General features: G+C 45.7%; 1 protein-coding gene across 8 annotated transcripts in view; it reads right to left on the bottom strand.

Moving 5' to 3' along the window:
* The window catches only part of AAK1 (AP2 associated kinase 1), a 106,362-nt gene that overhangs the window by 43,726 nt on the left and 37,085 nt on the right, over positions 1-25,551 (bottom strand). For all 8 annotated transcript variants that reach the window (XM_090050629.1, XM_090050621.1, XM_090050623.1 and 5 more), the window contains exons 4-12: positions 24,063-24,171; positions 21,363-21,505; positions 12,718-12,839; positions 11,683-11,764; positions 8,333-8,465; positions 6,743-6,846; positions 5,615-5,694; positions 1,245-1,399; positions 276-550 (exon numbers count right to left, since the gene is read on the bottom strand). In XM_090050629.1, coding sequence (XP_089906755.1) covers positions 276-550; positions 1,245-1,399; positions 5,615-5,694; positions 6,743-6,846; positions 8,333-8,465; positions 11,683-11,764; positions 12,718-12,839; positions 21,363-21,505; positions 24,063-24,171 — 1,203 coding nt within the window. The remainder of the gene's footprint in view (positions 1-275; positions 551-1,244; positions 1,400-5,614; positions 5,695-6,742; positions 6,847-8,332; positions 8,466-11,682; positions 11,765-12,717; positions 12,840-21,362; positions 21,506-24,062; positions 24,172-25,551) is intronic.

Genomic DNA, 25,551 nt, shown 5'->3' with positions numbered 1-25,551 from the left:
CATTTGCCACAACACTCCCTTTCCCATTCTTTGCCTGCAAACTCTTAAAGGCAGCAGCTGCTTTCTACCAGGTGACACTGTACAGTGGCTTATACAATCAGGCCCCAGTTACAGGAGCAGCTTGAGATACTATCAAAGCAGGAATAAGACCAAAAGGACCTCCTGCACCCATCTCACTGGCCAGAGCCCCATGCTAAGCTTGTGCCATCTGTACTGCCTGCTGGGGGCACGTGGCCCAGAGGGGACACAAAGTATAGGAAACCTGCCACACTCACCTGTTGTGCCTGCATCATCTGCTGCTGCTGCTGTTGATAATATGCAGCCTGCTGTTGCTGCTGCTGCAGGAGCTGCTGTTTCAAGAAGAGCTGCTGCTGGTGCTGTGGTGTGGCCTGCGGTGGCGTGGAAGGGACTTGGGGCTGGGCTGGTGGTGCCTGTTGGGGAACTGGGGCCTGCTTCGGCTGAGGCACAGCTGGCTGAAGTGGTGCTTTTGGCTGTGCAACGCTTGCAGAAAGTGAGGGCTGGCCACTGCTCAGGGCAGCAGGTCCTGCAACTGGGAAGGGGAAAATCATACCAGAGGGTCAGGCTGTGCAAAGGCTCCAAAACCTGGTGAAGTTCCAGGAGAGTTCAGGCACACATTAACATAGACCCTCTCCTTCAGAAAGGGTCTCAAAAACTGAACTTCCAATACTCTTTAATATAGAGCTGCTTTAAATATAGATTCTGGCTAAAATCAGACCAGGTACAAACAGAAGAGTTCAAACAGTGCCGTATTTTTTTGCAGGAAATTTAGGGAAAGATATACCTGGTTTTGGAAGCTTCCTGTAAAGAATTCATTTGACCAAAATGAAAGGGGGAAACAATGTTTGTTGTTGTTTTTAAAGAAAACATTTTACTAAAAAAACTAAAGAACATGTTGCTAATTTAAGTGAAAAATCAGAAAAGGTAGACCAGGAGGAAGAGTATTCAGCAAAACATACATATATTTTAAAGTGCTGGTGATAAAGCCATTAAATCAGATGGCTTTGATGGAAAAATAATTAATCTCCATTTGTTAGATTAATATCTTTAGAAGTTCATCCAGTCTCCATAAGACTATTTGTTCTGGCCATATTCACTCCTATGGGACTCTGCCCTCAGCCTCAGTGCTGTGGAGCACATGTGAAAAGCCTGAGTCAAGCTTGCTCTAAACACTGTTCTGTGCATTTCATACGGGGGCCCCAACATTACAGCTGCAGTCACCTCACCTTGTGGCTGAATGGCTGCCTGGGCTGTGGGCCTCTTTCTAGGGGTCAAGGCAGGCTGGATGGGTAGGATTCCAGGGTTGGGTTGCGTCTGCCCAGCTTTGGGTCTCTGGCGTGGAGCAATGGACGTTTCTGTTGTAGGAACAGGATCAGTCAGCCTGTCAGGAGGGGAATCAAAAATGAAGGATAAAAATAAAAAGAAACATGCTTCAAAAGATGGCAGCTTGAATGGATGCAGTTTACAGATTTGCAAGGCAGGAAATATGATGCGTTATAGGGGCCTGATGCACACAAAGCAATGGTGATCATAACAAGATCTAAGGTCCTTCAGGGTTCTTCTTATGAACCAGATGTAAAAGGCTAAGGAACTGATGGTTAAAAAAAAAAAAAAAATTGAACAGACCCAAAAATTTCAGACAAAAACTCTCTAGTCCAGAGGCCAGAAATGGCTGAACTATCATCCTACTATTACATTGTCCCATACCCCACACTTTCATCAATAGAAATCAATGTGCTTTATTAGAACTAGGAAATATCTTAATTACATTGTTCAAGAGGAGGGTATTTGAGGCAGGCAGGTGAAACTTGTCCAAGGACAACAAGACAGAGGTCACATCTACATAAGATGCTGACTGCGCAGCTGTAACTGCACAGTCATTTAGTACTTGTTTATGCAACTAGTGTTAGCATCTCGTGTAGACATGGCCAGTCAGTGGCACCGATGAAAACAGGTCCTACAAGTCCTAATTCCCCATCATTTACCCCACTCTGTATCATGGAACCCCTCCATGAGAACAGAGCAATTGTTAGCACATGTGGCACATGGCATGGTGCTGACAACAGCCAACATTGCTCATGTGGCAAGTGAATAAATGAAGGTGAAACAGATATTGGAGCCAATGCCTATGAGTCATTCTTTCACAGGCTACTGCTAGTCAGAGCAAAATTGGAACAAATGCACTTGCAAAAAAATATATATATACATCAATCCAGCACATTCATTTTGACTTCTCACATGATTATGGCTTTTCCTCCTGCTGGACAGCTGGAACTTGTCAAAATCACTTAATGCATTCAAACGTTGGCTACATCGTGCTATTTAAGTCTGCACTTTTTATAGATTTACAGAACAGCAGATGAAGGGCATAATGAATTAGCTTAATAGCAGCTGGTGTCCTTAAGCAAAATTGTTTAGATTGGCATCCTAAAAAGTACTCCTAATATGCTAAGCTGGCTTCAAGTGAAGCGGCAGGTACTTGGTAGGGCTGTGCGAAACTTTGGCAGCCGTTTCGTTTCAGAGGTGTTTTGGACCATTTTGGCACCCAAAACACTTAATCCAAAATGAAACAGAAGGCTCTAAAACAAAATCGCCAAAACTAAACGAAACCAACCGAAATGTTTCGGAAAATTTTGGAGTTTCAGAGCCGGGCTTGCAGGGAAACAAAAACTAAGACAAGGGATGGGGAGGAAGGACTGTTCTGATATGGACATCTGGCCAGCATCTGCAATCTGTGCCCAAGGTCCCTTCCAACTCCAGTGCTCTGGGGGAGGGAGAGCAGCCTGCTGTCATCCCGTGCATGGATCCAGGGGCCTGAACCCCCCAGAAGGAGTCTGGCCCAGCCCCATAGTCCTCCCAGGGGGCGCAGACCCCTGGATCCGTGTGCTGCCACTGCCAGCAAATGATACGAGTTTTGCATTGAACAGTTTGAGCTGCAGTTTCACAAAAACCCCTGCACCTATCTCCTTAAAACTTGGCAGGCTTCATGTCCTCAGAAGGGGCTACCATCCCGGCAAGTTTCATCTGAGTCAGCCAAGAAATGACAAAGGGATAGACATTTTAGTGATTCCCTATTATAGCCTATAGCCAAATCACCAAAACAGAGTCAAAACTCCGAAACAGATTTGGCCAAATCGAAATGGAACAGTGATCCGAAACACCAAAACAAAATCACTGTCCCTCTGAAACAGCCGAATCTTAAACAGAATAAAAACATAGCCATTTTGCGCAGCCCTTGGGCTTTTCCCTAATTTTTCTTCCTATTTACCATCCTGTGACAACAGGAACCAGCAGGGCATTCTCATGCCTGGAGGAGCAGAAGGCATCTTAATGCCCTCCTGTACTTTTGTTTGCTGAGCTAGATACAAAGTGATTCTACTGGCAGGAGGCTGACTGAAGCTCGGTTACAAAAGCCAAAACACAGTAAACATCTGGGGTTAGTTGGTACCAGCTAGTCATCTTGACAAAAGGATGCTCTTCCCAATTTTGAAGAAAATGATTATTTTTGTGGTGTCTGTGAACATCCAGTCCCTAAAAGTAGGCAAGAGAGTGCCAAGCTCCTGTTCCTGAAGAGATTATAATCTGAGTTCATATAATATGGCAAGCAGGGGTAACAGAACAGCAGGGGGAAGAAGGGCAAGGATGCCAGCAATAAGCTAAGAGCACAATAGGTCCTTCTAGGTCAGCAGTTCCCAACCTTGGAGTTGAAACCCCATTTGAGATTGCAACAGTAGAAGAAAATGGGGTCACAAAGACACTCAATGTTGACAGATTATACAGGGATCCAGGTTTTCTGTTTGCTGCAGAAAAACATAGAAAAACATGGATTTTTTTCTTTAAAGGAGAAAAGCAGCAGGAAATGGTGAGTTCCCCTTGCAGGCTGGCAGAGTTCCTGGGAGGACTGGGAGGAGGGTGACGAGGCAGGGGGCCACAAGTGCATGTACATGCACGTGGCACCCAGGCAGCATGGAGAGCAGCTCCTGCAGCTCCCTCCAGGTAAATCTAGGTGGTGGGGGACGGAGGGCAGACTGTGGCCTCCATGGTGGGGGAGGAAGGGAAGGAGTGGGGCAGAGCTGGGGGTGCTGCCCAGCTGGGCTGGTGCATGGGGCCTGGGGCTGGGGAGGGAATGCAGAGCGCAGCTGGGGGAGCAGGACAGAGCCACAGGCAGCTTATCCAGGGGAGGTGGGGGGGCTTCATGCACTCCCAGGGAGGTTAGGCATGGGGGAGCATGTGTCCCTCAGATGTGTGCAGGGTGGGGGCAGACGTGGGCTGCCCCCTGCATGCTCGAGTCTCCCCATCCTGCTGCCCTCCCACCAGGGGCCTTCACAGCACAAATGGGGCAGAGAGGCTCAGTGCCACTGCTGGGAGCCCCATCACAGATGGGCCACCATGGTGAATTGCTCCCTGCCTGCCTGTTAGCAGTGGGAGGCACAACTCCATGCCTCTGCTGGGCTGGTAGGGAGTGCCTCACTATGGTAGCACAGCCAGTATGGAGCTCCCAGAAGCCCTCGTGCACTGGGTCCCACCCACTCAGCCACAGGGCCCGCAAGTGGAGGGGTGGGGAAGCCTGCATCCATGCCTCTTCCCTCCCTGATGGGCTCTGTTGCCATACTGTCCGCAGGGGAAGGGGTGGAGGAGAAGGGGGAGAAGGAGCTGGGCTCCATGCTCTGCTCTGGCCACAGTAGCCACCAACTCCTGCAAGCAGCACCTGGGGGTCGTGTGCTGCTGGGGGGGACAGGGGGCTGCAAGTCAGAAGCAAGGGGCACCAGCAGGGCCAGGGGGCTATAGGTTGGGAGTGAGGGGCCATGCTGAGGCAATGGGGTCATGCTAACGAAAAGGCTGGAAACCACTGTCCTAGGGAGTTACTTTTTCCAAAAACAGAAATTAGAGGCTGGAAGCAAAGGTTTGGAAGATTCTCTGGTCTGTTTTGCAGGGAAGCGGGGAAACTCATGGATCAAACTAGTCCCAGTGCAGTTCCTGTGGATTTGCTTTAAAGCCCACTCAAGTCAGAGGAATGTAGGACAATCAGAGGTCCCCTACATCATCCAGTCCAATTCCCTGTGGTCACAGGCAAGCAATTGTCCAAAGTCCAAAGGATGTGACCTCCAACTCCCTTTGTAGCATACCACACACAAGTCACGCTCTCCAGATAAGAACTACGAGGTTTCTCAAAACAGAAGCTCCAGTGCACCTTGTTTAGTCTCCCATTTCTTTATGTGGTTAAGGCAATGGGAGCCTTTTTACTGACTTCATGAGGCTCAGGGTAAGGCCCTTAGCAGGGACAATACAGCACAGAGTAAAATCTTTGGCATGCAGCCTTCAAGCTGCTACACTCAGATGGTGCCGTTACTTCAGACAGCCCCGCAGCTGACTCATACTCACTCTTATCCACACAGGAAAGGAATTCTTCCATCTCTCAGCATTTGCTGCCTTTCAGTTTAACAGGCATTTTTATTTTGCTAAAGAAGACTCAGAGGGTTTCCCCAGGAACTTCCATCTCTTTTCTACTAGTGTGCATTACTGAGGTTGAACAGCATCTCCACTGCAAACCAGAGATGCTGACAGCAAGAGATACATTTAACATGGAAGTTCCTACCTGGCCTTTGGCTGGCTCTTCTTTGCAGCAGCTTCACTAGCTTTCACTGGTTCTGGGAGCTTAGCTGGAAGTGGAGAGTTCTGCAAAACCGAAAACTGTAAGATTTCATATCCACAAGATAGAAATGACATAGGAACGTAAGTGAAGTTTGCAAAAGCAAGTAGAGTAGGCGCCTGTTGGGCAGAGACCACTCCATCACTCCCTTAGCTCATCTCTGATCCTGCAACATTAGTTGCATGGAAAACAGAAGCATGGGAAAGCCTTTCGGGGGAAAAACAACAACAAAAAACCCAAGACAGTCTTATAATCAAGATATCATAACCATGCTTGGAGTTTGAGGGCAAATTAACATGAGGACTGATAAGTGGTTGATAAACACAAGGGAGTCCTTTAAAAGGTAACAGGTTATGGGCAACATCTGTTCATACTTTTCAGCAAAACTTCACTTACGTTAATAAACAACAAAATCCCACTGAACAAAGGAATGTAAATTGGAAGTGCATGAAAAAAAAAAAGTGGCCAAATCCTTAGGCAACTTAAAGTTCGGTAGCACCCAAATGTCCCTTATGCTGTAAAACACCTGTCAGCCCCACACTGAAACCACAGTCTAATAAACAGGTATAATAAGTGTCAGACACACCTTCTATCTGACTGTAACATCACCGTAACCACTGCCTTGGAACCAGCACTGAAGCATACATAAAAGGACACTCCTTTACATGTTTACTCCCTTCATTACCATCTGCTCACCTTTCAAGGGAGATGTTTTCACCGTTTGGTTTGCTAATACTCAGCAAGAGAGATTTGGTCGATTTCTTCTGAGGCCAGAAGAGCCAGACCTCCAGGGATTTATCCTAGCTGCATGCACCTTCATGCGAGTTAGAAGCCCGCAACTCTCCTAGTCACCCTTTCCACTACTGGTTTTGGACCCAGCAACGAATAGATACTGCCATGCAGGAAGCCGTTTCTTCCCAGCACCTTCCCAGCCACACCAGAGCTAAATCCTCCACTACGTCCAGGGGTTTCTCCAACTGCCTGAATTAAATGACTAAAAGAAATGCACCACAAATCCCTTGGAGTTCACTCTACCCACTCTCAACTCTGCCAGAATAGACCGCAACAACTCACCTGCACATTCTGAACTGGGCACTCTCTCTTTACTAACTTGAAAGCGAAGTATGAGATTTGGTAAATATCAGGCCTCTTGTCAGGATCTGGTTCAAGCATATACCCTAAAAAAAGATGCGTCAGAAGACTTAGGTTATGAAACATCCGAAGATGTAAACTCTCAAATGATCATATGACCAAGCTGCACCCTGCTGTGACTACCTACCTATCCAGTACAGAATCCTGCTCCATGCTTGACAATTTGAGTCATGGCTTGGCACACCTACATCACGTCTGCAGTTGCAGTCCTAGAGCCCTACTGCTTATTTGTTGGGATCAGTGATAAAGCTCTCCTTGTGGGCAAAGATAGTAGGGCTAGCTTTAATTAAATCCAAGTCCATTTGCTTTTCTAAGCAAGCAAAAGTGAGCACACTTATCTTCCTGTGGAACCTCTGACTGTGTGTCTACAATAAGAGGTACCAGGTTTCTTGTGCAAGAGTCAGTCACTTCCCTTCTTCAACTATAAAGCAATGGTAGCTTATTTAAATTAGAACCTGTCTGGGTTTAGGAGTTTCAAGCAGCACCAAACCCATCTCTCCTTGAAAGTATAAATAAAGGCTATTTGCATTATCTATCACTTGAATAAACTCATGTTATGCACACAGTGAAGTTTAAATGTACCCCTCTTGAATGCAGCTAGCAAGCTTGTAACATCTGTTCCAACTAAGCTGGAAGGGGACTGAGGGCCTGGGATTACCCAGCCCTGTTCAATTAGCAGGATAGTGAAGTGATACTGATAAAGAGCTGAACAGCTCAGCTGAAAGCAAGGTGTTCCTATGACAGGTTCTGAAGCAGAGAGGAAGAGAAGCCAAGAGAAAGGCTTCTGAACCCTGCAGCCTGCCTTGGTCATGGGAATTATTTTGAGTAAGTGGAGCCTAGAGGCACCTAATCCAGTCTCTGGACATGGCTGGCCCTTCTCTCACACGGAGAAAGGCCAACAGCCCACATCTGGGCATGTGGACAGGTGGAGAAGTGCCAGGCTATTTCAATAACACATCTGAGTCTGCACTAATCAAGATTTCGGCTGGTAAACCCCATGTGAAGTGAAAGGAGGCAAGCTGCTGCAGCTTTGCCAACAGACATGCATTGTACCCTTAATTACACATTCACTTTAGTCAGTGGGTTATTTATAATCATTTCAGTCCTGTTTCTCAATTCACAGGAGATGAATTCTTATCAGTAGCCTAAGTCACCGCTGTTCCCTTCAGCTCCTTACGCACATGAATTTATTACTGGAGACACATCTCTGCATAAAAAGGCGTGTTGTGGAAGATCCTGGAAGAATTTAAGAAACCCAGTGGTTGTCTACTTCCCTGGTTTCCCACACCAATTGCAAACACCCCTCCAAATAGAAGCCTCTTTGTCATAAGTCTTTTTTTCACACAGCTGTTGTTCAAGCGGCTTGCTATATGTCCAGGTTGTTCATCCTTGTGGAGAGTGGAGAGCTGCAGGTCCTTAGCATAGATATTTGAGGGTTTGCAAACAGAGCAACGAGCAGTTTAAGGGGAAAAACTTAAAAGCCAACTAGGATGCTGTCACCAAGGTACTCACGGATGAGGCAATGCATGTCCTGGGAGTAGCGCGAGTTGTCTGGAATGGTGAAGTTCCCATCACAGATGGCCACCTGACTTTCACCAAATGGTAAAGTGAAATAGCACAATTTGTACAGCAAGCAGCCAAGGGCCTGAGGAGAAGACAAAGCAGGGAGAAGCCATCAGCACAGTGGAACTGTAGCGCACGTACCTTCATGGCCACTATCGATTAACCAGCAGGACGGTCCATTGCTCTGGGTGGTAACATAGAACTTAGGCAGGGTTCTCTTTCTGGCTCTGCTACAGGTTTCTGGAATGACCTTGAGCTACCCATTTAGTCTCTATACTTGAGCTCCCCATCTATAAAACGAGGATAGAGACATTTCCCTGTCTCACAGGGGTACTGTGATGATAACACACCAAGAATTAAAAGGTTCAAGAAAGCCAGACATATACCAAGGTTTTTAGACTGTGGCTAATCCTCTATCTGTATCACCTGTGGAGGGGACTCAGATACAGCTATTCTACTTCACCTCAAATTAATCTAAGCATAGCTCAGGCTTTTTCTTTGCTCCTGTGGGAAAATAAAAGCTTGTAGGCACCTGGCCTTAACACATTTTCCATACACACCTGCCATTGCCCTCCCCCTCAAGTAGAAAGGACAATTGCATGCTACTCAGGGTTAATTTTGTGCCTGTGAGTTTTGCCATTTGGGTAAATGTTTTCTTTACCCAAAGCAATTCCTGTTGTCACAGCCAGCTGTATTCTACCACTCTGCATTTCCAAAAAGATCTAGATCTTCTCTACACCAGGAAACTGTACCATATCGAGCAGGAGTTAAACTGGCCATACTCTCCTAGTTTGGGTGAAACAATGCTCTCAGGCATCAGCTCTGTAGATGTGACTATTTTGAAAATGACAAGTACATCTATACCTGTTTGTTTGTTTGTTTTTTTACCAGCTTCACAATGTCATGTTTTGGGTTGGAGGGTCAAAGGGCAGGAATCATGCCCCTGACTACAATAGCTGTGCCAGTAAAAATGTAGGTATAAATCAAGGGGAAAGCTATGCTAGTATAAGACACCTTTATAGGCTATAGCTGCATCCACACAAGGAGTTCCATCATTAAGTACTGTATTAAAAAACATCCTCTTCTCCCCACAGCTGATATAGTTATCAAAAAAAAATCAGAGTCCAGCCTGCCTGAGATGAAGAGCTCACTGAGCTGCTAATGAAATTAAGGGCACATCAGCTCCTGCAGCCTATAAACACACAAGAGAAAGATGTGGCTAGCCCTGCATCCAGAAACCTTGGATTGACCAACCTGTCTAACCAGATGCCCCTTCATAGCTGGGCCTTTGGCATGGCTAGGGCTTGAACTCATCCCTTTGCAGACATAGCAAGTTCCTACACTACCAAACCTGTGCCACCATGCTCCAGAAAATGGCATAGTTATCCAAGTACAAATGGTGTTTTTGCCAGGCCACCAGGCATGTATATTAACAGGAGAGAGGGATGGAAGCAAAATACAAGAAAGAGAAGGTTTAACAGAGCTGGATGGCCTGTCTGCGAACTGCCAAGCTAGAGCAGGTTGGCCAATCCTGCACCCTGCCCTTGGCAGTCACCAGAACCAGCTGTTTCAGAAGATGCAAAGCTTGTGTGGCAGTGCAGGCTAGTACCAACATCCCAACGAGTGGCACATTTCTTCCTAGCCCTGGCCAGTCTGTGGCTACCTGCACACAAGAGTGATGCAAAATTCCACTGAACAGGCTTGTTTAAAAATTCACCCAAGGTCTTCAAGTGCAATTTATGGGACAGCCACATGAAATACACAGACTTTATAAGGAAGGATTCGTGTGGCAGTGGCACTAGATGCTCCAGCTGAAGTCAGAGCCATTGTGTGCAGCACCCTGCACAGTGGCAGCCAGTCAGTTGCTGCCACGCAACAAGGCAGGCAGAAGAGAAGAAACAGTGGGAGGAGTGGCAAAGACAGAGAGATGGGAACAGAAGCACCTAACATCATGCTTTAAACCTTTGTGCCTTTCTGATTCCAAGCTGCAGCAGAAGCCAGCACAATTAAGACAGTCCTGAAGGACACATACTTTGCTGCTTATGGGTGGCACTGCCACCCAGAATCTCTGTAGGACCATGCCAGGCTGGGAACTGTGGTGGGTTGGTTGTCTTGTGCCAGGCCCGAGCCAGCAAAATTCTCCCCTGGCCACTTCCAGAGCTCTAGAAGCTAGTAATGTTGTTACTGCTGTGCAATTTCTTCCCCAGTTCCTTAGCTCCCAGTCTACTGCCCTTTCCATTACGGCACGCTAGCATACAATGCAAGCATTCCCACTGAACTACTGGAACCTGAATTAGGACTATGCATGTTTGCAAATCCTAGCAAGGAAAGTAGTCTCTTTCCCAGGCAGACTATACAGTGCTAGTGTTTTCTTCCCCCTTTCACATATACCAAGCTGTGTATGTAGGGCATTGTTGAGGATACAGTTCAACCCTTCTTACAGACACAGCCACTACCTGCCTCACTATTATCTAACTCAGAGCTTGGCAAAACACTCAGATACACTCAAAAGTAGCATTAGACACATTTCATTTTCTTCTGTTCCTTGCTTTTGCAGGATTGCCATTACATCACAGCCACCAAAGACTGTTTTAAATCTGATTTGAAGATAAACCCTCCAGACTGCATTGGGTTATATGGTTACACATTATACAATAGTTTCACCTTCCACTGGGAAGCAAGTCACGTCAACAGTTTTATAAGTCAGAGCTAAAAAACAAAAAAGCATCACCCAAAGTGAGGTAATGCATCTGGTTTCTGTACAAAGCCCATATCCTGGCCAGGTTTGAGAAACAAAAAGGAGTTAACTCTTCCCAGAAGGACCTTGTATCAGTCTGATTTTTGACTGGGATTTTTTTTATTTTGTCCCATTTTGATGTCACATGCTCAAGGTGCAGAGCCAGAGATTGCTTTGGGTCATCTTCACTATCAAGTTTGGGTTTTATGTGAAATAAAAAAGCTTGGAGGTTGTAAATTCATTAAAAGTTGACTAGGTCTCACAATGAACTGTTCAGCCAAGAACTGCACCCAGCTCTCAATGAAGGCAACAGAGAAGGCAGCAGCTTAATAGAGTGGGCAATTATCATCTCGTGAATCAGCCTGTGAAATATGAAACAACATTTGTAATAACCGAACCCAAAGGTCAAATAATGGTTCCTTCTACAAAGAGCTTGGTCATCTCTGCCACAAAGGGGTGTTTAAGTCTATCCATTAGTTAACACACAATTACAAGTTGCAGGTTGTTTTTTAACTGGGAGTGCATGTCAGCTTTATGAATACCACATAGGTTTTGTACATACCCATATATCTGCTTTTGTAGTAATAAGTTTGCCGCTATAGAGGTTGACCATTTCTGGTGCTCTATACGATAGTGTTGTGTACCTACAACAGAAAGGTCCATGAGTGAACTGAAACCACAGTCAGGGAAGAAAAATCAGTTCATTCCAATTATACAGTATTTTCCTCAACTATTCCAACTTTGCCTCACAGTAATGGAAATGGGCTAGGTACTGAAATTTTCAACTAGTTAAAACAGTTCCAATTCAATTTAGAGATTTAGATTTTTATAGGACATAAGAGTGAACCTGGTTATGAAAAGCAGAAACTTAACTTCCACAAATTTCCTGGAAAACAAAGGCTGCAGCAAAATCCTTTCTACAGCCAAAGTTTACATAGAAAATATATTCTCGTCTTAAGAATGGGATGCAGGAATTCATAATATTTGCTTATTCTCAAATGTTATAGATAGTTGCATGCCCCTTTCTTTGTCCTCACTCATGGGACTTCAGCCAATATACAAGTACATAGCTTCTAATAAATAGACTCCCATGCTGAAATTCCTGTTCAGTTATGATAACCAGGAGGAAGGCTACTTTGCAATTCAAATGGAAGTGGAAACTGCATCATCTTAAGCCAAGCACCGCACACAGGAAAGCAACAGACTGCCACAGTCCAAGACCCCCAATGATGACACTCTGTATCGAGTGGATCTGTGATTTACAGATGTCATAGCCTAGCCTCATCTAACCTTGCTCATGGAAGGCTGCTGGCAATATATACTGGAGTATCTTGTCATTCACTGTCTCTGCAGTTGAAAGGAGTGAGGGACTGACTCTTGCAACCACACTGTCCTATCAGTGCATCCCAGAGCTGGTCCATGTCTATCAATACACAAGTCCTACCAAACCCAAAGCAGTTCCCAAGCCGATTTTTTTCCACCTCCAAAGCATCAAATCTGCTTTGCCAGACCTAAGCATAGTTTGGTTCCAGTACAGCAAGTATTTGCCTTGCAAGGAAACAGGCCTGGGTTAAAAAAAGCAAACAGACAAACTTACTTTTTGATCTCTTCTTCGACTGCGTTCACTCCTTCAGTCTGAGGGTTCTGGAATTTGTTGGTGGCGCTTCCGAAGTCACACAGGACATAATGGCCGCGATCATGCAGCAGGATATTTTCAACCTACAAGCATCACATATGCACTCTTTTTATCCACAATAGGCCAAGTCTCTCACATTTATATAGCCCCTGCAATATTATCATCGGGGTTTTAAAATTCAAAGGTTACCACACTGGGTGTCTGAAATACTGTCCCATAATAAAGGGGGGGGATGGTAAAGACTATTAAAAAAAAAAAAAAAAATCAAAATCAATTAACATCTCTGCAAATACCTCATGGTGGTTCCTGTTAGTTTTCCCTTTAGTTTAGAAATCACTTCCTGTTAGTTTAGAAATCACTGTCTCCATTAAGACTGTGGAAGGCTTCAGAATATGGCTAAGGTTTTTCCAGTCACCTAGCAGTTCAAATTACTATGACTTGAATTTCTAACAGCCACATCTCTTTTCAGGTGTCCAACATGTAATACCAGAGTTTAGAAAGTGCTACCTTGAGAGAAAAAAAGAAGTCCCTCCTTTAAAAGGTGCCCCAGATTGAACACCCAAAAGATAAGGAGCTCAACCACTGACATCTTTGTTTGTGCAAGTTCTGCAGAGGTACATCAAGGCAGGTACGGCACCATGTTTACAGCTAAATAACCAAGATGAATACACAATGCTTAGACCTTAGATTTGTTATTAGACCCTACATTGGCAGGCAGACTCCCAGTCAGGTAGCATTTCCCTACACCACAAGAATGAAACAGACCCTGGGCCAGCAAAGCCACGTCTTCACCATGAAGAAGCTGGCAGACCTAGGCCCACCGCGTTACACCAAAGCCTGCAGATTCCATCTCACTGAAAGCACAACAGTGACAACTGTTATGTCCAGCTCAACTACTGTGCAGTCTGCCAAGAAGCTTTCAGCCTTCAAACAGCTGGAGCCATGCAGCTGGACACAGAAATACCTGTGAGAGACTATTTCTGGGTACTCTCAAAACACTAGGATTATTTTAGTATTGTTACAAATTGGCAATTGTCGTCTTCCTGTCCAATAATCACACTCATCTCTTGTGCATGTATTCATCCACATGATTTATAGGAGAGACAGTAAAAGAATGGTCCCATGATCAGAGTTTTAGCCCGTGAGCTTGACAACCCATGTTTAATTCTATGCTTTGCCACATATCTTCTCAGTGCCTCAATGCCCAGTCTGGCAGGTAGCATTTTTCTGCATCACAGGAATAAATAGCACTTATCAAGGATTAATATATTAAAATTGCAAAGGGTAGTGAGGTTATAGACAAGATGTTTGCATAATGGTTTTGAAAGCATGCAACTATTAGCTAATGCAATATAATCAGAAATGGGACCCCCTTCTCAAAGGCAGACCTAAAAAAAACCCTGGTCAGCATTTTAAGCCACAGAAGACCAAGAAAGTAAGCTATAAGAATAGCAGCTGAGAGGCTTGTTAGATCCTTGGTCTCAACAGCCCATTCCCCGAGGCCATCCATCTGCTTTGAATAATCATGCACTGGAGGCAGGCAATCTACCTAGCAGATCTACAGCACAGCGATTCCTCACTCCAGGACAACAACCCGTAAACACTACCTTGGGAATCCCTCCCACCTTTCAGTTGACAATTTCTCAGCAATTATTCACTAAACCACCCTGCAAAGCTTCTTTGAAGGGCTCCAAATATCCAGCATTCCCACCTGCTTTTCTTCACTTCTGAAGGGAAGGTAGCAGTTTGCTGCATCAATAGACTGGATGGTGGTCTATGCCAAACAGGACAGAGGTGCCTTCTTCCAAGTCAAACATGTGAACAATAGAGGCCTGATTTTCCTGCTTAGCAGGAAACTGGCTGAATTTGCAGGGAATGAGCTCTTCTAAAATCTGATTTAGATACTACAATTGAGAGAGAAAGCTGCAAGTCTCTTTGGCCTTATTAGCCAAGAGAGACATCCAACTTCAACTTTAGACCCAGAGACAGCTATTACTCCCTGCTAAAGCTGAAAGAGAAAAAGGTAAGATCAGAACGTGACATCATATATTAAAACTGGGGTAGATCAGTTTGTTTTGCCAGCTATTTTCTTTAGCTGGCAAAACAGTAGGCAGCCGGTGCCCACATCTCTAATGACAGCAGCAGTTTTAGGCCCTGAAAGTTGCAACTGATAACGTGGCCTAAATCCTCACACTTCAACTGGGATCATAGGTGCTGGAATTTAAGGCACTCAAGTGACACAGAGTGAGCAGGTCTGCTTTTCAGAGAATGGAGGCTCAAAACTTTCTGCACAACAGGATCCTTTAAAGTGCTGCATGCCAAGAATCCAAAAAGTTTCCTTTGAAAAAAATCACACTAAGTCACAGCAAATAAAAACCATACATACACAAATGCCCCCAGAATACTCAGAAGCATTGTATAATTTTGGCATATCATGGATTATCAGCATGGCTAATAAAGCTTCCTTGTATATTGAACTCTAAAATACACATTGCTAACTAAAAAACACAAGACTTTAGAAACTAATTCCAGATACAGATGTTTGTGCAAGTATGGTAGGCGTGGGACAGGGTGACAGTGTGGTGGGAAATAAAATAATATCAACTGCACTGCTGTCCAGAATTTCAGACTGCCTAGTCACACTGCATCACAAGTATGACATCAGGAGGACTAGTGCCAAGATTTAAAAACCACATACATACTAGGCAATCCATAGCATTAAGAATGCCAGACAGACTCTGGCTCTTCTAGCACTCAGGCTAAAAGAAATGGCTTTTAGATCACCAGTATCATTTGTATTGATCAGATCAGTGTTTTGTGATACCCTGCTGCATCACTGCTAGAAAGGGAACAAGCCAAGTCTCTGTCAATGCAGCCTCCTCTGCAAGCTTGTTTGCTCATGGAGTTTACCGGGTTTGGACTAAGAGAAGCACAGGGCCCGTCATGAGAGTCATGTTGTGCAGGCGACCTGTACCGACACAGCGCAGAACAGGTACTTTAGAAATTCCAAGTTGTGGGGAATGAAACAGGAAAGGAAGGGAATAGCAGAATGCAAGCAGAGACCTGTGCATGAATTGCATAAAAGCACACTGGTAATAGTGTTTTTGTTTCTTAGCACTCAATAGAGAGTCTCCTACCATCTACGTCAATGGGCCACAACATTGAAAACAATTCCAGGAAAAAAAAATGGACTCCTGGGGACACCAAGACTAGTTTCTCTGGAAATTGGGGGGGGGGGCGGCGGCAGAGAGATACAGAGTAGCATTACAGCTCTTGAGCATTTTCAATAGTGACATTTTTCAGCTCCTTCCATCCCAGTCTTTCAAATCCAGTTGTTCTGCTCTGACAGCAAGCTTTCTGAGGCAGGAACTGTGTTTTTATGCATATGCATATACGTCACATCCCCAGCTTTGATAATGATTTTTAGAAAGAACCACCTTTTAAAAAAATAAAATAAAGCAACATGAATACTGTGTTGGTATCCCAAGACAGAGCACAAACAACTATTTCCCGTAACACACACTAATCAAAGAAAACCACACTGTAATAATCAAGGAAAAGCCAGGCTTCTGATGTAGAACCTCAACGACTTAGGCTAGGTGATAAGACTGTCAGAATGCAATGGTCACTTCCAGTTGTGACTCTCAATACATAATAGAGAGAGTATACAGAGGATTAGCTCAGTAATCCAAATCACAGATGTCGCACCATTTATTGATAGGCTACATAAAAAAAAAAAAAAATGTGTTCTTTGTACACAAATAAATTACATTAAAAGCCAAAAAGGTAGCAGAAGGGTTTAATAGCTATTGAACAAGTTTCTCTTTTGAATTTCATCTTCCCATTTAGATTTTATACGCCCTCCTATCCAAACCACTGACAGATTCTCCTCAACTTCAGCGGTCTTTGAAGCAGACTCTTATTTTGTGCAAAAACAAAACAAACTGGTTTGTTCCACTTTCTAAGGAATTTAGACCCTCCTGCCACCTACTTCAGATACCTTGCTTGCATTCGTGTAAACTGCATTGTGGGTCACAAATATTGTAAGTGCCCTAAAGCACACACCACTTACTTGGCTCCTTTAAAATGCAGGCAGTCTATTCTCTGTCTAAACAAAAAATGACCAGTGGCGCAGAACAAACACCAGCTCTGGAAACAAAGCCTGACCCACGAAGTATATTTGAATTTCAAATGTACACATGAGGTTGCTCTTCAGCTGAAGATTTTATTTGAGTGTATTAAGAGCCAGTGGAGAGGACCTTGAACAGAACATTTATCCTAATCTGCGTGGGAACGAATGACGCGGTGGGGAGCAGTCCAGACCGCATCATGAAGGACTACAAGGCCCTGGGAGCCAAGCTCAAGGAGACAGGGGCGCAGGTGGTATTCTCCTCTATTCTGCTAGTAAGTAGACGCAGACAGCGCCATGAGGCCTGCATCGAAGTTGTCAACCGGCGGCTTCGGGGTCGGTGCTACCAGGCAGGCCTTGGATTTCTTGACAATGACCCACATTTTTGCACAGGGAGCGTGCTCAGGTGGGATGGGCTTCATCTCCCCCCTAAAGGCAAGCGTGTCTTTTCTTCCAGGTTGGCTGATCTCATACGGCATGCTTTAAACTAGTTTTGCTGGGGGATGGGGCCAAAGGGGGACACAAGGACACTTCCCAGCCAAGGCAGGTGACGAGCACAAGAAGTGACAGGGGTCTGGATAGTCCTAGGATCAAGGGGATGGTGCAAGCACCCATAGGAGGCCTTAAATGCCTCTACACTAATGCTCATAGTATGGGGAACAAGCAGGAGGAACTTGCCCTCCTCCTAGCTAGCAGGAAACTGGACATAGTAGGGCTCACTGAAACCTGGTGGGATTCAACCCATGATTGGGCAGTAAATATTAGGGGCTACAGACTGTACAGGCAGGATGTAATGGGGAGGGAACATGGGGGTGTACCACTCTACATGCAAGAGCAATACACGTCCTTAACAAACAAGACGGGGTCAGAGGAGGGGCAGACTGAAGTGCTCTGGGTAAGAATACAAGGGGGTGGGGGGGAAGGGACTTAACGGTGTGGGTCTACTACAGGCCACCTAACCGGGGTAAGAGCTGAACCAGGAATCCTCAGGTCAGCTCGCAGAGGCAGTTACGTCAAGGGTAGTCATTGCTGGGAGGAGCAGCCAGCCAGGTCTGACTGCTCACGTAGGTTCCTAGCCAAGATACAGGACCTCCACCTAACCCAGGAGGTGCACAGTCCCACCAGGGGAAATGCCTTGCTGGACTTGGTCCTGGCCACAAGCAATGACCTGGTGAGGGGGCTGCGGGTGCTCGACCACCTGGGTGACAGTGATCACCACCTGCTGGGATTCACCATCCAGCGCAGGGTGTCAAAGGCCGGCAGCAAGGCAGCAGCCCTGGACTTCAGAGGGCCGATTTCAACGAGTTAAGGAGATTAGTAGGAGAAGCACTGAGGTCCCGGAGGGGAGGGGAGTTGGGAGTCCAAGACGCGTGGTCATTCCTTAAGGAGACAATCCTCTGAGCCCAAGGGGTGACAGCCCCAATGCGAATCAAAGGGGCCAAGACAGCTCAAAAGCCCCATAGCTCGCCAAAAGGCATTCAGGAATGTCTGAAAGCTAAAAAAGGAGGCGCACACCCCGTGGAAGGGAGAGGCTATCACCAAGGAGGATTATACCTCCATTGCTCGAGACTAGGGGGGGGTGTTAAGAAAGCTAAGGCAGAGACTAAAGTAGGACTAGCGACCAGGCTCAAAGATAACAAGAAGTCCTTTTTTAAATACATAGGGAGTAAAAAAGAGGCACCGGGTAACGTGGGGCCCCTGCAGGACATGCTTGGCAATCTGGTGGTTACACCAGATGGAAAAGCTGACCTCTTTAACAAATCCCTTTGCCTCCATTTTTCTGAGCAGGGACCGAGACATCCCCCACCGGGATTCCAGATGGGCTCAGGAGAGGCACAGCTGGGCCTAGGGTCAGAGAGGACCTAGTTAGGGAACTTCTGGTGGAGCTGGACATGTTCAAATCAGCAGGTCCAAATAATCTCCACCCCAGGGTGCTGAGGGAATTGGCAGGGGTCATTGCAGGGCCCCTGGCACAGCTTTACAAGCACTCATGGTGCTCTGGCCAGGTGCCAGAGGACTGGAAAAAGGCCAATGTGGTTCCCATTTTCAAAAAAAGGGAGGAAGGAGGACCCAGGTAACTACAGGCCTGTTAATCTTACCTCGGTCCTGGGGAAGCTCTTTGAGAAAATTATCCAGGAGCGCATCTGTAAGGGACCAGCAGGGGAGACTGTGCTCAGGGGCAACCAACATGGGCAACCAACATTAGAGGCAGGTCCTGTCAGACCAACCTGGTGGTCTTTTACGATCAGGTCACAAAATCCTTGGACACAGGTGTTGCAGTGGACATAGTCTTTCTGGACTTTAGGAAGGCCTTTGATATATAGTCTCTTATGCCATTCTCATTAAAAACTAGGCGACTGTGGCACTGATGCCTACAAGTCAGATGGGTCACAAATTGGCTAGAGGGCAGCACCCGGAGAGTGGTGGTGGACGGGTCATTTTCGACCTGGAAGGACATGGGCAGTGGGGTCCCCCAGGGCTCAGTCCTCAGGCCTGCACTGTTCAACATCTTCATCTGTGACTTGGACGAGGGGGTGAAAAGCACTTTGTTCAAATTCACAGACGAAATTAAGATGTGGGGGAAGTGGGCACACTAGAATGGAGGGACAGGATACAACTAGATCTGGAGAGGTTAAAAGGAGTGGGCGGATGAGAATAGGATGGGATTTAATACAGACAAATGCAAGGTACTGCATCTAGGGAAGAAGAACCAGCAGCATACCTACAGGCTGGGGAACTCCCTTCTCGTCAGTGCAGAGGCTGGAAAGGATCTTGGAGTCATCATTGATACCAAGATGAACATGGATGGCCAATGTGAGGTCAGGAAGGCCAACTGCACCTTGTCATTCATCCACAGACGCAATTCAAGCAGGTCCAAGGAGGTGATCCTCCCCCTCTATTCAGCACTGGTCAGGCCACAGCTGAAGTACTGCGTCCAGTTCTGGGCGCCGCACTTCAGGAGGAATGTGGACAACATGGAGAGGGTCCAGAGGAGGGCCACTCGCATGGTCAGGGGGCAGCAGGGCAGGCCCTACGAGAAGAGGCTACACAGGACCTGAACCTGTTCAGCCTCCACAAGAGAGGGCTGAGGGGGGGATCTGGTGGCTGTCTATAAACTTACCAGGGGGGACCAGTGGGGAATGGGAGGCCCTGTTCCCCCGAGCACTACCCGGACTAACTAGGAATAACGGCCACAAGTTGATTGCGAGTAGGTTCGGGCTAGACATCAGGAGGCGCTACTTCACTGTCAGGGCGGCTAGGATCTGGAACCAACTTCCAAAGGAAGTGGTGCTTGCTCCTACCTTGGGGGTCTTCAAAAGGAGGCTTGATAATCACCTAGCTGGGGTCATTTGATCCCAGCATTCATTCCTGCCCATGGCAGGGGGTCAGACATAATGATCTGCTCAGGTCCCTTCTGACCTGACCAACTATGAAACTATCTTCAGGTTCATTATTTCAGAATAGGATTTTTTCACAGCCCTCATGATTGGCCCAAATCTACTCTTACCACTGTTAAAAAAAGAAGTCTCACCATGGGCTTCAATGGCTGAATCTACACGTAAAACTTTGATACAAGCTCCAGTGCCGTTTGTGTCAGAGTTTATTGTTCCTGGGTGCAGCATTTACATGTGCACCCGGGACCACAGCATGTTGAGCCAGACCAGCACAGCCCAGAGGTCAACCTGCCAGCCTGGGGCTGCTTTGACCTGGCTCAACATGCTGCAGTGGGGCTGGCTGGGGCATAAGGATGCTACAGTGCCGGGCTAGCTGGCAGGCAGCACTGCACTAAAGCACCCTCGTGCCCCAGGCAGCCCTGGTCACTGTTTACATGTGTAATGCAGAGACGCAAATAACTCTGCCACAGGATAGCACTTGTGTTGGGCAGTACTGTCCTACGGCAGAGTTAATTAGTTTACTCTGGCCTAATAGCACTGAACATGGAGACACTAATACATTACTGAAGAGGTAATTAGCTTTGTAGTAAATGTCTCATGTAGATGCACCCAGTAGGCAGCAACTTAAGCTACTCATGTGGAGCACTTACAAAAATCCCCACCTCTAGTCTACAGTCTTTCACAGTGTGTTACATAAGCACTCAGGGGACAGGCCGAAGTGTGGAGCCCATGAGCTGATCTCCATTGCTCCTGGTTGAAATTCATTGTGGATAATTTATCTGATGAATTTTGGCAGATTTCGGGGGGAAATATTTATTCACAAAGGGCTGCATTATTGAAACAGATCAATAAACATCTGGCAAGCAGTGGATTTTTTTCCTCCTCTCTCCTTTAATAAATAAATTTATTCCTAAATACATTTTTCCGCCTACTAACAACAGAAACCTTAAAACAGTGTCCAGGGTAGGGCTCCACTCTGCTGGGCACTGTCCAGAGAACAGACAATCCTGTCTCCCAAAGGCTCACAGCACAATAAGCTACCCAAACAGCTCCACCCCCTATGACCAGTCTCTGGGAGTTACCTTCAGATCCCTGTGAATAATTGGCGTTTTACACTGGTGCAGTCTGGCTACGGCTTCACAGGTATCGCAGAAGATTTGCAGGACCTCACTCTCCGTGAAGCCAGTCTGCAAGCGTTGGTTCATGAGATTCACCACTTGGCCCCCTAGAAGATAAGCAGGGCAAAAATGAAATCTGATCTGATGCAGTCAAGATGCACTGGTCACAGGAAGTCAGGTTCTCCAAAGCATCCTAAACCATGTTGATACCAGCTCAGTACACATCTAAGCAGCACTCGGTGTACAAGACCTCCCCAGCTGGAAGCAGTGGAGCTAGGATCTAGTGCCTTCACCAATACACCTTGTTTTAGCAGTATTTAGAGAGCTGGGACTCTCCTATTCCAGTTCCAGGCTAGACAAAGCCTCTCTTCTCCTCTGTGACTTCTGGCATCCTACTTAGACATCTCGGCTTCACTTCCCTCCCACTCAGTAAAAACGAGCATCTTGTGCATCTATCATAAAACCCGACATGACAATTCAGGTTTGGAAAAAGTGCTTGAAGATTTTAGCCTGCCAAGATCTGAAACTTCCTCCGAGGCCCTCACGTACTCCAAGTAAAAATGAAGATGTCCAAATGTATTTTTGCGTAAACTAAGTTCTTTTCTTCCCTTGGGAAATACAAGAGTACTCTTGCCAGATCAAACTAACAGTTTTAGTCTTCGATACAACATGGTTACAACATGGCTTGCTACCCTGTTGGTACATGCAGGCTAGATTGAGGAGGAGGAATAAAAGACCTCCCCCCAAAAAAACCAAAGCTGTGCTCCTACCATCTGCTTCACAATATTGGTATAGAGGGGAGCCTTAAGAGAAAGACTTGGTGCAAAAGATCACACAATTGTTGGTGCCCCAGCTTAGTCTGTATACATGCCCTCTGGAAAAGAAAGAAAACAAAAACAAAAACCAAACAAGCCATTTTCAGGCAACTCAGGTTAAGCAGCCAAAAACTCAGCAGTGTCTTTGGAAAATTAAACACAACAAGAAAAAAAATTTCTAGAAAAAGAAACCAGCATCATTTAGGTATGAATATTAGAAGGAATTAAAGCATGTCTCTAACTTAAGTATACTATACAACCAAGCTAAATGCCATGGCTATTTGTGTGCTTATATTGAAGCGCAGTCTCTGCTGATGAAGGCAGAATGAATAACATTATTTGCTATCTCTGCCAGGGAAGAAGGCAGCAAACAGCAGGAAATCTGATATTTTCATAAAATTTGATCTAAAATGTTTAGAACTGTTTAGCCACCCAGAGGAGATGAAGTTAGGTACTTTCAAGTCAATCTCCTTCAGAGCATTGTGTGGTATTTGGATCAAGGTTTCAAATACAGGGCAACCTTTGAGCATCTATTACAAACCGGGCACAAGTCCATTAACCAGCTTAACAGACTTTCAAAAAGCTGCTTCAGACTCAGTCTAAACACTGAAAGTAAAACACAGAAATAGCACTGGTGTTCAACAGGCTCATCAGCCAATTATTAGGTTGTTCAGAGTGTGGCAACATCAAGGTACTGTACTTGATGAAGAACTCTCTTAAAACTTCCCTATTGTGCAGTTAGGAGAGGCGATGCCTTAGAAACCAAGCCAACGCTATCCTCGCAGGAACCGAGGCATAAATCTGAGGGGTCGGCTGGAAAGCCTGAGGTCTTTCTGCCTCCCGGAGGTACCTGCATGATTTTTTATAGACTGAGGGATACAGGGAAAATTGGCTTTGACTGGCCTCTTCCCTACAACACTCCCCACGAGCTTTGGGAATATACGTGAAAGAAAGCAACACAATATTTCCTTTTGGAAAGCTCCTCATAGGCCCATCCCTTCCTTCACCTCAGTGAATTATTCCTAACCAAACCAGTCAAAAATCCTGTACCAAATAAAACGTGGAAGGAAGTTGACTGCACATGAGAATACGCTATGCCTGTCTGAAGAACTATTATAAGCCCCTTTGACACTGATGGGAAGCCCTTGGCTAGGCCAATAACACTTATTCCTATCACTTGCTTCCAACAACCTCAGAGTTGTGGGGTCACCAGGTCCCACAGTGCAATTCCTCTTTGCTTAATGTTGTGCTCTCATCCTCCTGCGAGACCCATTTGAACACAGTACATGAGTCAACTTCTAAATCCCACATCTTCAAATGATTCTCCTCACAAAGAGCTCAAAGCTTCTGAACAGATGGAAAACCTCACTGTTAAGTTGGGTCTGGAAGGTTTTGTTGGTCAGCATCTTGGCAGACCAGGGAACAGAGGAGAAGAGAATATTTTTTTGCTAAAGAACATTGATTTGGGACATCTTATGAAACCCCCAGATCAAGCAGAGGTATGCAGAGATTGAAACCAGCAATAAGAAAAGAAAAATTAAGACGGTTTATTCCATGTGGAAGTAGTCAGTGAAAACAAGTACTATCAGAACCATGGAGTGTAGGGACCTAGACATTTCTTGGCTTATGGAAGGAGGTACTAGCAGTTCTTTGGGCAGGCACACTTTCTTCTCCCTTTATGTCTCTTTACACTTAAGCTTGATGCAGGATTCTTGAGCAGCTAGGCTGGAAATTATTCACTGGATGTTAAGGAAGGGCTAAGCCGACAAATATTTTCCTGCAGGAAAACCAAGCTTCCTGCAAGAATAAATCATCCAAAAAATCAGCAATATATTGAGCTCACACTTACCTCGGCAAAAGTCCATGAGAATCAGAACTTCCCACACATCACCACTGCTCACTGAATTTATACTCGAATCGATGTATCCGACAATATTCTTGTGTCCAGATAGATCCCTCTGCAAGAAGAGAGATGTTCAAAGCACAAAACGTTCCTAGTAGCTACTCTTTAACAGGGTCATCTGTGCAGCACAGACTTCCTAGCGCTTCAGCTATCTAGTCAGCTGTGTTAAGCAACAAGTCACTTTGAATTAATCATCATGCAGAAGTTAGAAACATTGCAGGATGGTCTCAGTTGGTTTCCTGCCCAGGCTGATTTAGGGCAAGTGGCCTTAAATAGTAAGTGGCCCAGACTCCTGAAACAATGACTGTGTAGTTTGCTCAAGTAGGTGTCCATGGGAATGGCTTGTCCCCTCATTACTCAGGTGTACCTTGTTATGTAACATGCCCTTCTCTACACTTGTGGGAGATGGAGACTTATAGCACTGGCCATGTATAGGATAGGGTACATTTCCTCTTCCTCCCCAACTCCTCTGGCCACCCGCGTGACAGAACTGCCAATGTTAAAAGCAGCAAGCAGATCTGCTCCGTGGAGCAATGCAGGTAAAGGGGATTCAGAGTCCTACATTTATTTTTCTCTGTATTTCTGTATCATACACGTTCCACAGACAAGCAGAGAGAGACTTCTTGCCAATTCCTAGTTCTACAAACAGAATGCAAGTCAAGCTGAGTTCTCTATGCCCTGGACAACATCACCTCCACAATCTGAGCTCTGCAACTCTGTTGTTCTCAAATTATACCCTCATTTGCCATTGCCTGGGTAAACTCAAGGAAGGGAGCATAAAGGAGGGCAGAATATGGGGAGAGGGGGGGCTGTGTCTGGTGGCTGGCATTTGAGATTCAGTAACTTGCAAGTTTGCCATGCTTCAAAATGACACGGTGCAGATAGCAAAGTTTCCCAGGCAGAGGAAAGCCATGGCCATATCAAACCCAGGAAGACAAACTTCTTTCTGGGCATAACTGAAAGCCTTTGATGCCAGATCAAATCTTAGTTAAAAAATAAAAAATAAATAAATCGCAACTAATGCTCTGTAGCCAATATCCAGACAGCTACCTTCAGATGTGCAAGGTTAACGCAACACCAGAAGACCTGTAGTAACTACAGGTAAGGGATTTCATCACGAACGTCTTCTTTCAAAAGGCTGCTAATCAGCTTCTACATTCTCCAGGGGATAAAGTTCTGTTTGACGTGAACTTTTAGAGCAGCTGCAAGGAAAAAAAGTCTTTAAAAATGGCAACGTGAATGAACACCAAGTTGAAATCAGCGTCAGATGCAGAACCTTAAGACTAGCCCTGACCATCCAAACAAATTATTTAAATTAGGCTTGCAACTGGCCTGCAACATGGCTCGATTTCTTTTGACATCCCAGAGAGATATCTTGAGACCATTACTATAATCAGTTCCTTTTCTAAAAGCCCTGTCAATGGCTGCACAATGT

This window comes from Crocodylus siamensis, chromosome 6 (genome assembly GCF_052110815.1).
Source record: "Crocodylus siamensis isolate JL-2025a chromosome 6, ASM5211081v1, whole genome shotgun sequence".
Lineage (NCBI taxonomy): Eukaryota > Metazoa > Chordata > Crocodylia > Crocodylidae > Crocodylus > Crocodylus siamensis.
This window is presented reverse-complemented; position numbering and strand designations above follow the sequence as displayed.